This window comes from Amblyraja radiata, chromosome 5, assembly GCF_010909765.2.
Source record: "Amblyraja radiata isolate CabotCenter1 chromosome 5, sAmbRad1.1.pri, whole genome shotgun sequence".
Taxonomy (NCBI): domain Eukaryota; kingdom Metazoa; phylum Chordata; class Chondrichthyes; order Rajiformes; family Rajidae; genus Amblyraja; species Amblyraja radiata.
Genome location: NC_045960.1, coordinates 101,719,061 through 101,736,799, shown reverse-complemented (window position 1 = coordinate 101,736,799; position 17,739 = coordinate 101,719,061). Strand labels below are relative to the sequence as shown.

General features: G+C 40.3%; 1 protein-coding gene across 1 annotated transcript in view; it reads right to left on the bottom strand.

Moving 5' to 3' along the window:
* The window catches only part of col19a1 (collagen type XIX alpha 1 chain), a 344,957-nt gene extending 327,808 nt beyond the window's left edge, over positions 1-17,149 (bottom strand). Inside the window, exons 1-2 of the mRNA XM_033021894.1 lie at positions 17,010-17,149; positions 4,961-5,083 (exon numbers count right to left, since the gene is read on the bottom strand). Coding sequence (XP_032877785.1) covers positions 4,961-5,048 — 88 coding nt within the window. The 5' untranslated portion in view covers positions 5,049-5,083; positions 17,010-17,149. The remainder of the gene's footprint in view (positions 1-4,960; positions 5,084-17,009) is intronic.
* Positions 17,150-17,739: the final 590 nt, after the last annotated feature.

The window sequence follows — 17,739 nt, the reverse complement described above, 5'->3', positions numbered from 1 at the left end:
TAGACAGCCTTCCTTGCTATTGATGTTACTGCAAAATTGTATGTCATCTGCAAACTTACTAATTATTTCTTCAACATTATAGAACCATAGAAAATAGGTACAGGAGTAGGCCATTCGGCCCTTCGAGCCTGCACCGCCATTCAATATGATCATGGCTGATCATCCAACTCAGTATCCTGTACCTGCCTTCCACAAGGGCCACATCTAACTCCCTCTTAAATATAGCCAATGAACCGGCCTCAACTACTTTCTGTGGCAGAGAATTCTACAGATTCACCACTCTGTGTGAAAACTTTTTTTCTCATCTCGGTCCTTAAACTGTGAACCCTTGTTCTGGACTTCTCCAACATCGGGAACAATCTTCCTGCATCTAGCCTGTCCAACCCCTTAAGAATTTTGTAAGTTTCTATAAGATCCCCCCTCAATCTTCTATGACATTCATATACATCATAAAGGTTCCTGGATTTTTTCAATCAGAAAACCAGCTCGTGTTTCTCACTTACTTCCAGAACCTACACATTAGTTGTGTAAGGCTTCTTTTTCATCTCAGCCAGTCCCCTCAAGATGACTTGCCTCCACTTTCATTTTCGGTGTTCAGAGATGCCTTACAAGGGATCCACAGGTTTGGTCACATGTTGGGTAGATGGTTCTTGAGGGGAGTGGGCAACTAGGTGGTTGGGCTCCATGCACAGCTTATGCTGGGCTACAGATGGCTTCAGGTTCTCAATGCCCTCCCAAACACTCTCTCTACTTAGTGCATTACTGCACTAAATACATGTGGCTCACCAAAACAATCACTTGCCACCAATGCCCTAAATGTAAAGTTGATGTGTCTACAGCACAGCACCACTTGAGCATGGGTTTCCACACAGAAAACACTACTCATTCTACTATCTGGTTCAACAGATCCACTTATAACACTGAGCCTCTCCAACTTTATGCTTCACAAACCCTCCGAGGTCCGAATGTTTTTCTGACATTTAGTACTGAAGTACCAGAAAAAGGTTAAAGAATCAGGTTAAGGGATAAAGGTTCATACAGGTTTAAGGAGAGAATTGCAGAGATTACAGCCTTGGCAACTGAAGACATCCCACCAATGGTGGGGCATTAGGAAGCATGAAGCTGGGCTTGTTTGGAAGATTAGGGGAACATTAAAGTCTACATTTTCATCCAGTATTTTTCAACTGCACAGACTACTGGCAGAAGTTGGACATGGAGCACACTCTCAGGCTATTGGCAACATTTTGTGAAACATTCGATGTGAACATTTCTTCACTGCACAAGAAAGCCTGAACACCTGAACACAGTGCCCTTTCATCCTCACCTATCCACCCCACGTTCATGGTTGTAGTCTGATATTTGCTTTGTGGAAACTTCTGGGCATAAAGCCACATGCAAATGAATACCCACTACACATGCTGCCTCTAACAATTAAGTGTTTTATTTAAGTACAATATTCACTTTCACTTGAAACATAAAATTATAAATTCTTTACACCAGAATTTTCCAAAAGCACAAATCGTTACTTGTTCAAAAAATATTTTGTGTCACTGTGTGTGTTGATAAACCAACTGCATCTTGTGACTGCTCCAAGTAGTCATGCTATAAAAATATCCAATTGATGAATATGCCCTGTCCTTTCCATTTATATATTTCAAGCTTGGAGTCACTGTGTGGGCTCATTCTCAGCAAAGTCGTCACTTCTATGAGTGAATCATTTCCATGCAGACCAAATGGAGAAGCCATTTTGATCAGCTGATAAGTGTTGATTCATACACAGACCCCAATCAAGAAAGCAATGATCTCACTCCAGATGCATGGAGTAGCCCCAAAATGCAATAAACCTAGGTAATTCATAGAAAGTTATGTTAAAAAACATACCTCGCTGTGGCTATTCAACATAAGGAATTCCTCTCATTACATTGACGGCAACCGACTCAGAGCAACTCATCTCAGAGCAAATGTTTACATCTTTCATAATTTTTTAAAACTTTCTTAATCTGTGTACGACTACCGCTTAGTTTTATAATGTTTCCCTGATTTTTTTTTTAGTCTTTTTACTCTCATTTTCACTCTGCAATCAGGTATTGTCTCTTCCATCTTTCTTCTGATCTTCAAATATTATACCGGGCTGGAGACAGGCTCTGGAAATGGTTTGTGTCAGAGTTTCTGTACTTTATGAGGCAACAACAAAATAAAGCAAGGGTAGGCCATTCAGCCTCTCGAGTTTGTTTAATCATTCAATACAATCATGGCTTAGCATGCAAATTCAACCCTGTTAAGTAACATTTCCAATTTAACTTGGATTATTTTCACTGGAGCGTCAGAGGTTGAGGGTTGAGCTGATAACATTATGAGGCATAAATACAGTAATCAGTCAGAACTTTCTTACCAGGATGGAAAAGTCAAAGACTAGAGGGAATAGTTTTAGGGTCAGTTTTAGGTAAGTTTAAAGAACATGAGTGGAGAAAGTTTTTTTTATTTTTTATTTTTTTATTAAACACAGAGTGTTGAGTTCCTGGACTGCTGGGGTTTGTAGTGGGAACAGATTTAATAGTGGTGCTGAAGAGTCTTTTATTTAGGCACATGGATATGCAGGGAATGGATCATATGCAGGCTGGGGAGATTAATTGGCATTGTGGGTCATAAAGCCTATTCATGTGCCGTACTGTTCCATATTCATAGCCAATTTGTGTCAGGACCTTAGTCTCACGATTAACTCTCTCAATCTCCCTCAAATAGAATAATTATTTCATGTTATAACTCTTCCCCATGAACCCCAAACCACAAGATTTATTCATCATTTCTGATTGTACTGTTCTCTGTTCCCGGTGTCCTGTTCTCTTGTTGGTTCCTCAACATATTGCTTCAAAAAAACCACTACTGAAATTCCTCGTATGGTTTTCTTGCTAGTTTCATTGGCACAATCTAAATATACTTTGATGTCACCCATAACTACATGGTCCACTTGTCGTTATCCTCTTTACTGCCGTTCCTACATAAACTATGCTGTTTGGTGGTTTATGTACAAATTCAACATTTTCTTCCCCTGGGTGCTCCTTACCTCCACCCATACAAATGCCACGTTAGAGTTCTTGGAACTTACATCCTCACTATTGTATCAACTTTTTTTTCCAAACAATGCTATTCCATCTCCTTTCTCTTCCAGAAGATAGTGTATCTCTAGATTTTCAGTCCCATCACTTGTTCACCCTGCAGCCATGTGTCTGCAACCACTGTATTATATCCATTTACAATTAATTTGTAACTGAGATACAATGCCTTCAAGACTTGTCCCTTACATTCTTTGACATTAGTTTTTTGAAACTATGGTCCCACGTCTTTGCTTCTCACTCTGATCTTCAAACTCCACCTTTGACAACCCAATGGCATGATCACTGAACTTTCCAACTTCAGCTAAACCTCATCCCTGGTGTCCTCCTCCACACACATTTACCTGTCCACCTGCTTTTCTTCACCTTTTGTTCACCTCTCCCATTCCCGGCCACCTCCATTCCATATGGTTCCACCTATCCCCCACCAGTCCCTGCCCCCCCCCCCCCCCCCTTGGCAATCCTTCTTGTTCCTCCTCGGTCCTGGTGCAGAGTTTCATTGATTCACACCTTTTGCCTCTACAGATGTTGATTGACCTGCCGTGTTCTTCTAGCATTGTTTTTTGTTCCAGATCCCTGTGTCTGCAATCACTTCGGTCTTCATACGGTGCCTTTTAGTTGCCGGTATTTCATTTTTGTCCTTGGTTTCTCTTCTTCATTTTCCCTACTCAATTTCCTGTTCCCTTACTATTCTCATTTAAATCACCCCCCAACACTAACAGAGGCTACACAAAAATGCTGGAGAAACTCAGCGGGTGCAGCAGCATCTATGGAGCGAATGAGATAGGCAACGATTTTCCAGCGTCTATAGTTCCTTCTTAAACACTAACAGGCTATATAGGGGGGGAAAAAGAGGGGACTAAAGTGTGATGAAGGTGGCAAATTACTAGATCAAGAAGGGTGGATCTGACAAACATTGTTATACTAATAAGTGGATTCACAACTGCAGCATAGGGGTTCAAACTTGGGGATGGCATTGTGGCTGTAACCTCGGAGTGTTCACCATGACCTTAGAAGTGCTCAGTATTGTTCAGCATTAAAAAACGTTACCAATATCAAAATGAATTTCACCATCTGTTTGGGGTTGAGCAGATCACAAAATGTTAAAATTGTCAGTGGACAATTCCATTACTAATTAATTTTCAATAGCTCCTTAAGGGAAACTCTTATTTCTTTGTCGTATATTGATCAGTACATAAATATGCACATCGCGTGTAAAGGATCAACATTTTTATCTTCAAGAAGAGCTTAATTTGGAAAATGTGCATGTCCGCACATATTTTTTCAACTATCAATGACCTGTTCCAAACAACATTTGTTATCTCAGCGGGTGCAGCAGCATCTATGGAGCGAAGGAGATAGGTAACGTTTCGGCCCAAAACGTTACCTATCTCCTTCGTTCCATAGATGCTGCTGCACCCGCTGAGTTTCTCCAGCATTTTTGTGTACCTTCGATTTTCCAGCATCTGCAGTTCCTTCTTGAACAACATTTGTTATCTTACATCTTTGCAACTGAAACTTCAAACAATAATGAAGAACTATCAGATGAACTATATTTTGCATCTCTTGTTTAAACTCAGTCACAATGATTTGGCACTCCAAATAATCTTGCCACCAATATGAATCTAAAAACCACAGAGCATCATTTGGTATTCAGCTTTGAGGATTAACAAGTCTGGAAGTTCTACACTAAAGCAAGATTTTGTCTTTATTTCTTTCTTTATACAAGAGTTTTTAAAATCACTATTTTTGTTTGCATTTTGAGTTGAGGATCAGGATAGGATAATTATTGTTAGAAACACAGCAGAATAAAAAGGACAAATACATTCCAATTATGTAAATCATACCTGGTTGATCATTAACAAGCCTCCCTTTGATTAAGTGAATCACAGCTGTCATCCAAAGATAGATAATCCAGGTTGTTGCGTGCTTCATTTTTTCTTCAGTTCATGTGAGCAATAGTCAATATTCTGCAGAGAAATAGAGAAAATAGCAGCATCCTGAACACGTAGAACAGGATTTACTCACACAAACATACAACATGCATACGATCATAAATAAACATTTGCAAAGATGCACACGTATAAAATGTGAAAAGATTTTAACATACACATTTTTGTTAGTAATTACAGCATTGTAAAAGGGGACACACACACACACACATTCATTCTTACACGTGCAGCAACACACCCATGCATAACAATTTTGGAATATACATATACACAGAATATAAAGATATAACATCCAAACTAAAATAATTAAAAGTTTGTGCATTTTAAAATGCAGCTGTACTGATTTTGGTCATCCCTTTAACCAGTTTTTACCACAAGTGATAGGATAATTCCAGCGTCTTTTGCTGTGTAACACTTACACTTTATCACACGCTGTTTTGCTTGATGACACATAGATGGCAACTTATTACATCATGTAAAACGAGACAAAAATGATCAAAGGGAAAATCAAATTCCGGGTCACCTTACAAATGGATCGATGGTTTACATAAAACATAGAAAATAGAATAGTACAGTCGAGACACAGGCAACTACAGATATTGGAATCTTGAGCGAAGCACAATACTGGAGAAACTCAGCGGCTTAAGCCCCTGTCCCACTTAGGAAACCTGAACGGAAACCTCTGCGCCCCGCCCAAGGTTTCCGTGCGGTTCCTGGAGGTTGCAGGTGGTTGCAGGTAGTGGAAGCAGGTAGGGAGACTGACAAAAACCTCCGGGAACAGCATGGGTGGGGCGCAAAGTCTCCAGAGGTTTCCATTCAGGTTTCCTAAGTGGGACATGAGCATTAGGCAGCATCTGTGTAGGGAATGAGCAGGTGACGTTTCAGGGTAGGGCCTTTTTTCGGGTTTGAAGGATCCTCACCAGAAATGTTGCTGTCCATTCCCTCCAGAAAAACTGCCCGATGCCACTGAGTTTCTCCAGCACAGTATGCTTCACTCAAGATTAGAATATTAAAGCACAGGAACAAGGCCTTTAGTTTGTGAATACTGTGCTGATCAGGATGCACATCTGCTTGTGCATGGTTTATATCCCTCCATTCCCAGCATGTCATGTGCCAGTTGAAATGTCTATTAAATGTTACTATTGTATCAACTTTCATCATTTAACCTGGCAGTACGTTCTAAACACTTACCACATTCAGTGTAAAAACCGTGTTTCACAAATTTTGCTGAAACTTTCCCCCTCACCTTAAAGTTATGCCATTTTGTATTTAATATTTTGATACTTATCCATGCCTCTCATAACTTTATGTACTTCTTTCAGATCATCTCTCAACCTAATTGCTCCAGTTTGTCCAACCTTTTTATAGTTTTTACTCTCAAAACCAGGCAACATCCTGATGAACCACTTCTGCATCTCTCCAGAGTCTCCATACCCTTCGTATATTGGGGCGACAAAAACTGCACACTATACTCCAAATGGAGGCGAATCAAATTCCAATCAAGCTGCACCATATGTAGCGAAGTTACAAAACCTATCTTCAGCAGCACTGCAGATCTGCCACTGGCTGTGTGTGCGACTCCGGGGGGGGGGGGGGGGGGGGGGGTAGGGGCGGATTAAGATGCAGGTCGGAGAGAGATTTCCTCGGGCTGCTAGTTGATCAAGAAAAATTGATCGGACTTCCATTCACATTTTTAAAAATCTTTTAATCATGATTTATTTCTTTATTTTAATTGCTGGACAATTTAATCGCTGGATTAAAGTAAAATGCGACTTCTAACGCCCTCAACGCCTTCTACGTGACGGATCGCAATATCAGGACAAAACAAAAGGTAATTCGTGTATTTCACATATAATCTTGCTTCTTGGGGTGGCTTTAGTCTAATCTTACGATGCGAAAAAGTTATTTAGGCCCCATACGAATCGGCCGTGTGTTGCCTGCCGATATGTGCTTAAAATTTATGTCAACGGCAACATTCCAATCGATCACATTGCAGAAACACCCACTCGCAAGATGATTTAAATCCTCATTTTTTTTTGGACAATCATGTCATAAGAGCATCTAAATAGTCTATATTTTGTGTTATTGTCTATCCATAATCAATATTTTTAATACTAAATATCCACAACAGTTTTAGTCACATGTATTGTGCAAAAAATAATAATTATGATTATATTGAGAGTGGATGTTTCTAGATTAATTTATGGGAATTAAACATTAAATTCCTTCCATTTGGCATATAAATTACTGAGTGAGATTTAAAAATCATGTTATTTTGTGAATTCTTGTGTGAATCGGATTAGTTTGTTATTTGGATACTTAGGCTATTAAAATGTTTTAGCCTTTTCTAAAGAAATGGATAGATGTTTAGGTCTAGTAATTGAATTTAGATGAATTTAATTGATTTGATGAAACTGATGAATTTTTTGTTGGGTATTTACTATTTGTTTTAGCGTTTAACTTTATCATTTCTACCTTTTTTCTAAAACTGCAAATAACAACTTGTTTTGGTTAATGCTGTTCAGTGTTTTTTTTTTTCCTTTACATTTTAAACAGATGTCTCCGAAGAAGAAATACAAAATTGTCAATCCAAATTCCCAGCAAAAGAGACTGATTTAGACAGCATTCGCAGAGATTATCCAAATTAGGACTACACCAAATGTAATGATCTACAGGACATTCTTACTGGTAAAGTAGTGGGCAGAAAGGCATGTCATGCGAGGTTTGAAGAACAAAAACCTGTAGTTTACAATGCCAAAATTGAAAAGTTGAGGAAAAACGTGTACAGATTTGCTTATTGGTTACAATCTGAGGAGTATGATGATGCTACTGATTATGATATGCCAATCTATCACCTAGCAACTGATCTTCTCCATAAAGACTTTCTCTATTACTAGAAATTGTAATTTATTTACCTGTCATGGACTTACAACATATAATACAATAATATTAAAGTTCTGATCTTGAGAATATCATATTTTTGAATTTTCAAGGCAGTCTGGGTGTTTATTACTATTTCCGTCACAACGATCAATTTTGTAATTATCTACAATTAGGTAACTAACTAATTATATGTTTTAATTTCAGGTCATCCAAGTAAGATGTTTTATATTTGTTTCAGAATGCTTCAATCCATAATAACTGAACATTTTATTCAGTTCTCTTAATTTTTAAGAAAGTTATGGACTTTTGACTGTCCTCGATCACAGCTTTTGTGTTAAGTCAATGGAAAAGCAATAGGGAACAAGATGCTAATTTCTGAGTATGAAAGTGGCCATACCTTTTTTAATACGGAAGATAAGAAAGTGAATTAGGTATCAAATTAAAATTCTTATTATGCTTCTCAGTCTGAAGAAGGGTTTTGGCCCGAAACGTCACCTATTTTCTTTGCTCCATAGATGATGCTGCACCCGCTGAGTTTCTCCAGCATTTTTGTGTACCTTCTTATTATGCTTTATCTGGTGGGATAAATTACAGGCTTGATTTTTAAAATCTCAAAATGTTGTAACATTTCTACCATATGCCTTCTTTACCACACTTTCTACTTGTGTTGTCACTTTCAGGAAGGTATGGGCTTGGGACCCACGATCCTTCTGCATGTAATGCCGATAAGGGCCTTGCCACCAACAGTATACTTTCTCCTTGCATCTAACCTTCCAAAATACAACACCTCACACTTGCATGGATTAAACTCCATCTGCCATTTCTCCACTCATATCTGTTACTGATCTATATCCCCCCCGTACATTGAGTCTTCCTCACCCTCCGCAACTCCACCAATGTTGATGTCATCTGCAAACTTAATCAACCCATCGACATCTACGCCCAAGATTTGCATCCATGATCCCTCTGTGCATCAATGCTTTGAAGGGTCTTGCCATTTACTATATACATTCCTCTTATAATTGACCTCAAACTACAACACCTCACACTTCATCCACTTCACCACCAACTTCCATCCGGCACTCCAATACACCTGGACGATTTCCGACACTTCCCTACCATTCCTTGACCTCACCATCTCCATCGCAGGGGACAGACTCCTGACCGACATACATTACAAACCCACTGACTCACATGGCTATCTGGACTACACGTCTTCCCACCCTGCCCCCTGTAAAGACTCCATCCCCTACTCCCAATTCCTCCGCCTACGCCGCATCTGTTCCCAGGATGAGACATTTCATACCAGGGCATCGGAAATGTCCTCGTTCTTCAGGGAACGGGGATTCCCCTCCGCCACCATAGATGAGGCTCACACCAGGGTCTCATCCATACCCCGTAACACTGCTCTCTCTCCCCATCCCCGCACACGCAACAAGGGCAGAGTCCCTCTGGTCCTCACCTTTCACCCCACCAGCCGGCAAATACAACACATAATCCTCCGCCATTTCCGCCACCTCCAACGTGACCCCACCACTCGCCACATCTTCCCATCTCCCCCCATGTCTGCCTTCCGCAAAGACCGCTCCCTCCGCAACTCCCTCGTCAATTCTTCCCTTCCCTCCCCCACCACCCCCTCCCCGGGCACTTTCCGTTGCAACCGCAAGAAATGCAACTCCTGTCCCTTCACCTCCCCCCTCGACTCCATTCAAGGTCCCAAGCAGTCGTTCCAGGTGCGACAAAGGTTCACCTGTATCTCCTCCAACCTCATCTACTGCATCCGCTGCTCTAGATGTCAGCTGATTTACATCGGTGAGACCAAGCGTAGGTTGGGCGATCGTTTCGCCGAACACCTCCGCTCAGTCCGCAATAACCTACCTGACCTCCCGGTGGCTCAGCACTTCAACTCCCCCTCCCATTCCCAATCCGACCTCTCTGTCCTGGGTCTCCTCCATTGCCAGAGTGAGCAACAGCGGAAATTGGAGGAACAGCACCTCATATTCCGTCTGGGGTCCTTGCGTCCTTATGGCATTAACATTGAATTCTCCCAATTTGGCTAGCCCGTGCTGTCTCCTCCCCTTCCTTAACCCTCTAGCTGTCTCCTCCCACCCTCCCATCCGCCCGCCCTCGGGCTCCTCCTCCTCCTCCCCTTTTCCTTCTTTCTTTCCCCACCCCCCATCAGTCTGAAGAAGGGTTTCGGCCCGAAACGTCGCCTATTTCCTTCGCTCCATAGATGCTGCTGCACCCGCTGAGTTTCCCCAGCAATTGTGTGTACCAACACCTCACACTTGTCCAGATTAATCTTTACTTTCTACATTTTTAGATATTACCTAGCTATCAAAACCTTTGGGTCTCCAGGCCTGAAACAGTAATTCTACTTCTCTTTCTGCAGATGCTGCTTGGCATGCTAGGCGTTTCTCACATTTTCTGCTTTTCCTTCAGAACTACGGAGAAGTTAAAGTGCAGCAACAGGCCTGCCCGCGCAACAGATCCATGCTTATGATCATGTTCCAGGCACCTTGCCTGTGTAATCCTCTGACCCTTTTGTTTTTGTTTAAGGTGATAATCAGGTGATAATGCTGCAAATTTGATTCTGTGGTTTCCTGGCATCTTTGCAACACTGCAAATAGCAAGTGCCAAGCAGAGTCCCCAATTTTCTGGACAGTAGGTTAGTAATCTGCTGGCTGCGGAATGATATATCCCATGCCATGTGTTGTTAATACTTAGAAGTGTTTGTAAAGCAACATTACCAAATTATCAGTGACTAACAGCAAAACAAAACACAGACTCGTGAGTAATCTTTCTCGTGGAGATGCCCTATAGGAGGCATCCTGACCAACAGGACGAGGGGACTCATTGACCACAATCTCTAAAGCCAATTTTCCTTTAAACTGTCTGCGGGTCACCAAAAATAATCCCACCACAAACAGGAAAGGCATTGAGAGATCCAGATCTAATAGGTCAAACACTAGTTACAATAAAAAGAGCAGACTTCTGTCTCAAATGCCTGTTTGTTCCATTCTAGACCGGCTCCAATTTATGATATTGCAGTGTGTAAGGACTTTGAAATAGATCATAATAAACCACAAAACTTCTATTTTTCTGTAAATCAGTGACCAAAAGTTTTGAATTAAATCCTCATAAATAACATCCTTCTGTAAAAAGAGTAAAAATAGAAATACTAAAAGTTATAAACATGCAGTGATTTGTCACTGTTTAACCATAGACAGATATAGAACATTTAATCATAGGTCAGGCAGTACAGGAGACTAATCTATGAAGTTTACCAACCCTCTGAACTCAAAAGAAGCTTTTCTAATTTCCAAATAGGAATATTTGTCCTCTTTATTTTCTGCCTCTTCATTGGTCTTGGATTAGCTTGTAAATCTTGATGACTTTTGGAATACTAATTTAGAAAATGATCGGTGATGTCAAAACTGATTGTTAAAAAATGTATACGGGCTTCAGACAAATAACATTAAGAGACATTCAATTGCTCCTTTAACTGCGAACAAACTACTCAATGCAGATGGTTTTTGCATCCTATTTGGATCAAGAGGCAACCTATAATGTTTATGGCAAAAAGAAGCAGGTGGGATTATTTTAAAATCAGACAGACTGTATTGATGTCTATTCAATCATATAGAGGTAATGGTGAAAATATATTGTCCACATTATTTTAATTCAAACTGGCAGCTGCAGTGGGATCAGTTCAATATGTATAAATAAAGAAAAATAACCACAATTTACCATAATGCAAAGCCACATCATTTGCAATGCAATAATATATGCAAGTTGATAAAAAGTAAATTTTGTATTGATTTATGTTTTAAAAAACTACAAATTCCATGAGAGCAAATATTCTTCTGCAACCCAATTTTTTTGAATAACCACGTGAATTTTGGAAGAACAATTTTTTTTTAAGCCTAATAGTCGTAATGAGGGAGTCGCCTGTATGGCAAAAGCATGAAGCAGGTGTTGCCTCCCTCCTAGCTATTCCAATCTTCATTGCATCCTCTTTCCTGCTCTGAAGTTAAAGATACATATAGAATGCTGAGTCTACACAGTTTATAGTTACGGTACAGTCATTTTAGCCCAGCAAATGCAGCAATGCCCAGACTCAAAAGATCGGTTTGATGGTGGAAAACTTATCAAGTATATATTATTTGTAAGACTGAACGGTTTACAGCATTGGCTCAAATTGGATCAAGCTGATGTGCAAAGTGAAAGAAAGTGGTGCATGGATTATCAGGAAGAAAGGACTGGCAAACAGCTATGAGTCTGGAGGGTTTGCTGCCACTTACAGAAGCTGAGCCCCTTCCCAGGAATCTGAACAGACCTTTTGGTCTGTCAGAACTGAAGCAAGAGCAGCTGGAGCAGTGTTTGCTAATCTATGTGTTGACCCACACCTCTGACACTGAACCTGAAACTTAATTCAGTTGTAACCTCTTGAACTAAGGGTCCTCAGTTGCTGACCAGTGATTCAAAAGATATTCACATAGCACCTTTCCCACATATAAATATGCTTGAAGTGTTCCTTAAATAAAGTCACTACTATAATGTTGGGAGTTTGGTAGCTAATTTGCACATAGCATACTCCCACTAACACCAATTACTGATTAAATAATCTGATCTTTCAGTAATTGATGGGGTGTCCCGAGGGATGCGCTCCTTCGGCCGCTTGCACCTTGGTGCTCGGGTTCAGACTGGTGGGTGACTTCAGCCCCGGGCTGTCGTGGGCCGGGACTTCCCTCAATCCGCTGGAACGCTGCTCTTTCACAAGTCAGTGAGCAAAAGTGATTTTGGCAGATTTTTCTCACGGTTACCCCTAATTCCACAATATTTTACAGCACAAAAATTGACTATTTTGGCGGTTTCTAACAGTTAAGAAATTATGCGTTTCATGTGTTACTAGTGTATGCCGGAAGCTGCCATGTACTCCAGAAGGATTGAGCTAATCCGTGTGTCACGCCCTTTGACCTAATGACCTTACATGCAACCCCCTATACAGCCAGGTCTCCTAGATTACAATTTCCTACGAATATATGCTGATAAAAACAGCAGGTATCAACATACGTGGTATACTACAGTATGTTTTAGCGATGTTACAAAACCTACCTTCAGCGGCGCTGCAGATCTTCCACTGGCTGGGTGCGCGACTACAGCACCTTTGGGGAGGGGGGGGGGGGGAGATTAAAATGCAGGTTTGTATCTCTTGTCGGAGAGGGATTTCCTCGGGATGATAGTCGATGAAGAGGGGGGGGGGGAAAAATCGGACTTCCGTTTTTTCTTTTTTGTTTTTTTTAAATAAAATCGCTGCACAATTTAATAGTTGTATTAAAATAAAAAACAACTTTGAACGCCCTCAACGTCTTTACGACACGAAAATGTTATTTAATCCCCAAACGATTCGGCCATGTCTTTGCCTGCCGATATGGGGTTAAAATTCACAGCAATGGTAACGTTTCAATCGATCGCATTCCAGAAACACCCACTCGCAAGATGATTAAAATTCTCTTTTTTTTGGAGAATCATGTCATAAATCGTATATATTTTGTGTAATTGTCTATCCATAATCAATATTTTTATACTAAATATCCACAACAGCTTTAGTCACATGTATTGTGCAAAAAATAATAATTTTGATTATGTTGAGAGTGGATGTTTCTAGATTAATTTATGGGAATTAAACATTAAATTCCTTCCATTTGGCATATATGTTAATGACAGTGAGATTTAAAAATCATGTTATATTGTGAATTCTTGTGTGAATGGGATTAGTTTGTTATTTGGATACTTAGGCTATTTTAAAAAAAATTGCCTTTTCTTAAGAATTGGATAAATGTTTAGATCTAGTAATTGAATTTAGATTAATTTAATTGATTAGATGAATTTAATTGATTTGATGAAACTGATGAATATGAATTTTTTGTTGGGTATTTACTATTTGTTTTAGCGTTTAACTTTAACATTTCTACCTTTTTTCTAAATCTGCAAATAATAACTTGTTTCTGTTAATGCTCTTCAGTGTTTTTTTTCTCTTTACATTTTAAATAGATGTCTCCGAAGAAGAAATGCAAAATTGTCAATCCAAATACCCAGCAAAAGAGACTGATTTTGACAGCATTCGCAGAGATTATCCGAATTTGGATTACTCCAAATGTGATGATCTACAAGACATTCTTAATGGGAAAGTAGTGGGCAGAAAGGCATGTCATGCATGGTTTGAAGAGCAAAAACTTGTAGTTTACAATGCCAAAATTGAAAGGTTGAGGAAAAATATGGTGTACAGAGTTGCTTATTGGTTACAATCTGAGGAGAATGATGATGCTACGGATTATGATATGCCAATGTACCAGCTAGCAACTGATCTTCTCCATAAAGACTTGATCTATTGCTAGAAATTGTTTATTTACCTATATGTTACAGTGGAATAGTGGAATTTTCTGCTTCAGAGGGCAGTGGAGCCAGGTTCTCTGAATGCTTTCAAGAGAGAGCTAGATAGGGCTCTTAAAAATAGCAGAGTCAGGGGATATGGGGAGAAGGCAGGAACAGGGTACTGATTGGGGATGATCAGCCATGATCACATTGAATGGCGGTGCTGGCTCGAAGGGCCGAATGGCCTGCTCCTGCACCTATTGTCTATAATACAATAATATTAAAGTTCTGATTTTGAAAATATCACATTTTTGAATTTTCAAGGCAGTCTGGGTGTTTATCACAACGATCAATTTTGTAATTAGCTACAATTAGGTAACTAATTATATGCTTTAATTTCAGGTCATCCAAGTAAGATGTTTCATATTTGATTCAGAATGCTTCAATCTATAATAACTGAAAATGTCATTCGGTTCTCTTAATTTTTAAGAAATTTATGGGCTTTTGCCTGTTCTCGATCACAGCTTTTGTGTTAAGTCAATGGAAAAGCAATAGGGAACAAGATGCTAATTGCCGAGTATGAAAATGGCCATAACTTTTTTAATACTGAAGATATGAAAGTGAATTAGATATCAAAATAAAGTTATTTTTATGTTTTATCTGATGGGATAAATTGCAGACTTGATTTTTAAAATCTCAAAATTTTGTGACATTGCTATATGTTTGTACAGCAATGCTGGTATTTTTTTTAATCAAAGGAACATATTAAAAATAAAGCTGCTGGAGGAACACAGGGTGTCAGACTGCATCAGTGGAGAGAAATAGACAGTTGGCATTTTGGGTCAAGACCATCAGTCCAGATGAATTGTCTTGATCTGAAACATCGACTCACCATTTCTCTCCACAGGTGCTGCCTGACCTGCTGACTTCTTCCAGCAACTCTTTCATTTGTTCCTGATTCCAGCATCTGCAGTTTCTTGTGTTTTCCTTTGTATAAAAAGACCACAGTACATCAAAATATCTTGTGTATCTGTGTGTCCTGGTTTGGAAAATAGAATAGTGCAACACAGAAACAGGCCCTTCAGCCCACAATTCCGGTGCTGAAAGATGATGCCAAACCCAACTCTTATCTTCCTGCACATAATCTGTATACCTCAATTCCCTGCATGTCCAAGTGCTCCTATAAACTCCTTTAAACTTTGCCCCTCTCACTTCAAAGGTATGTCCTCTAGTATTTGATATTTCCATCCTCGGAAAAGGGTTTATTAATATTTACAGCCATACCACTATTCAGCTGTATACCAATATACACACCGCCAGTATATGATTTTGAGGTGATCCGTATAATCCAGTAAATCATATGATATTCCGCTGTGTGCTATCATATACGTTCGTGTTTACCTTGGAGTATCCAATATTCAGTGCATCACTATTTCCTATTCTATCAGTATATCCAGCGGGTATCAAATATAGTATGATTATCAATAAAGTGCGATATTTTAGCAATAGTATATCAGACACATCATACAGGTGAAAGGAATTAGACAGGTAGTCTCGAGTGGAGAGAAAAAATGTGGGATTATTTTCATCTGGGCTGCACCGCTCAATCCATCTGTCCATCAACAGACCGTCCTCAATTCCTTAGTCCCGTCCTATCCAAATCTCCAACCACCATCCCTCCTCCCTCCCTACATCTATTCAACGCAATTTGTTCTCGGGACATTTTACTCACCTGCTCGCCAAAACACACACGTTGCTTTAATCTACCCTGACCCTATTCTCGCTTGTCCCTGTTCCCTTTCCCTGGACTTGTGGGTCTGCGCTCTATCATTACCCTCCCTGTCCCTTTATTAATCGTCCACACCAGATCATCTTCAGTGTATTTATGTTTTTATGTTTTCGCTGTTACATTTTAAAACCCCATCCCCCCCCTCCCAACACTCGTTCACTTTATCGAGTTTCGCAGTTCCACCTAGTTACATCTCTCTCCTGACTCAGTGTCCGGATCACTTTCAGGACAAGACTGCTGGCAGATTTGTCAATGAAACTTTTTATAACCGAGGGAACGAAAGCCAAGCCTCTGGATACCGCCGTCCATAAGGTGTGAATGGGCGCGTTCCTTCACCCGATACCATACTGACAGCCACAGATGGGCTACGAGGAAGAGGCAAGGGTGGATCTGCCAAAGTTTGCCGTCAAATACTCGCCTGATATACAACTCTGCAACTTCCAGTCCAGACCCGCGGGTAAGTTCTTGCATCCAGTCCAAAGACATTCTCAACTATCTAAACGCACTCAGAAACGACGATGCGGGAGATGCGAGAACTGCCGCCCGTAACAAATGATTTGCACAGAATTACTTTCAAAATGATGCAAACAATATCTGGCACATAAGCAAAGAAAAGATGCACAAAATTGCAATGACAACAGGAAATACTAACTGCGTGAGAGAATCGACAGCAGAGTATGTCGCGTTATAAATAAAGTCGGATATAGATAGGTGGAATAGCTTCAGTAAAATATAACTGCCAGTTCGTGGCGGTGTTTAATTACAGAACTTGTCTTCAGAAACGTGTTCTACAAGCTACAAATCAATCTAGTTAATAATGCGACAGTTTACACTTTAGAATTAGCCTTCTAAATATTAAAGTACAACTTGGTGACAATACTTATGCATCTTTACCTTCTGGGCTAATTGTTCAATATATGAAAAAACGCACCAGATGAGCAGTAAGATCGCCGAAGTCGCCGCTATAGTGCTGAAACGCAATAACCAGGGGAGAGAGCAGCACTTGCCATTGAGTGTGACTTGTCCCAAGACGTGTCCTTATTAGTCGAACCGACCAGGCGGTGCCTGCAGACCCTCCCACTGACAACAGCAGTCACCGGACAGGTCGGTCTCAATTAACAACCTCTTCCACTCAGGATGCACGAAGGGAAAGCTGCCGAGGCAAGCATGCAGACCACATTCTTCAGACTCAAACGACTGGGTCAGAGTGGCCTAGTGGGGAGATACTTCAGGACTTAAAAGGGCATTCATTGCTCTGGAAGAGTGCACGTAAATTTTTAATTACATATATCACCCACCAGGATGAAGCCCACACACCACAGCACAAGTTTCATCAACCCTGCCCACCCACTACAACACTAGTTTCATTTGCTGGTATGAACCCCATCAGTACCAACCATGTCTCACCCACTAATATGAACTTCATCTGCTATAGCACAGGTATCACCCACCCATGCTGGAACCTTGAGTCCAAGGCAAAGTACTGGATAAACTCTGCAGGTCAAGCAGTATCTGGACGAAATGGGGAAGCAACATTTTGGGTTGGGACTCTTCTTCAGACTGACCGTGACTGCAAGAGTATAAGAACAATGATAACACCTGGAGTGTTGGGAAAATGTGTGTC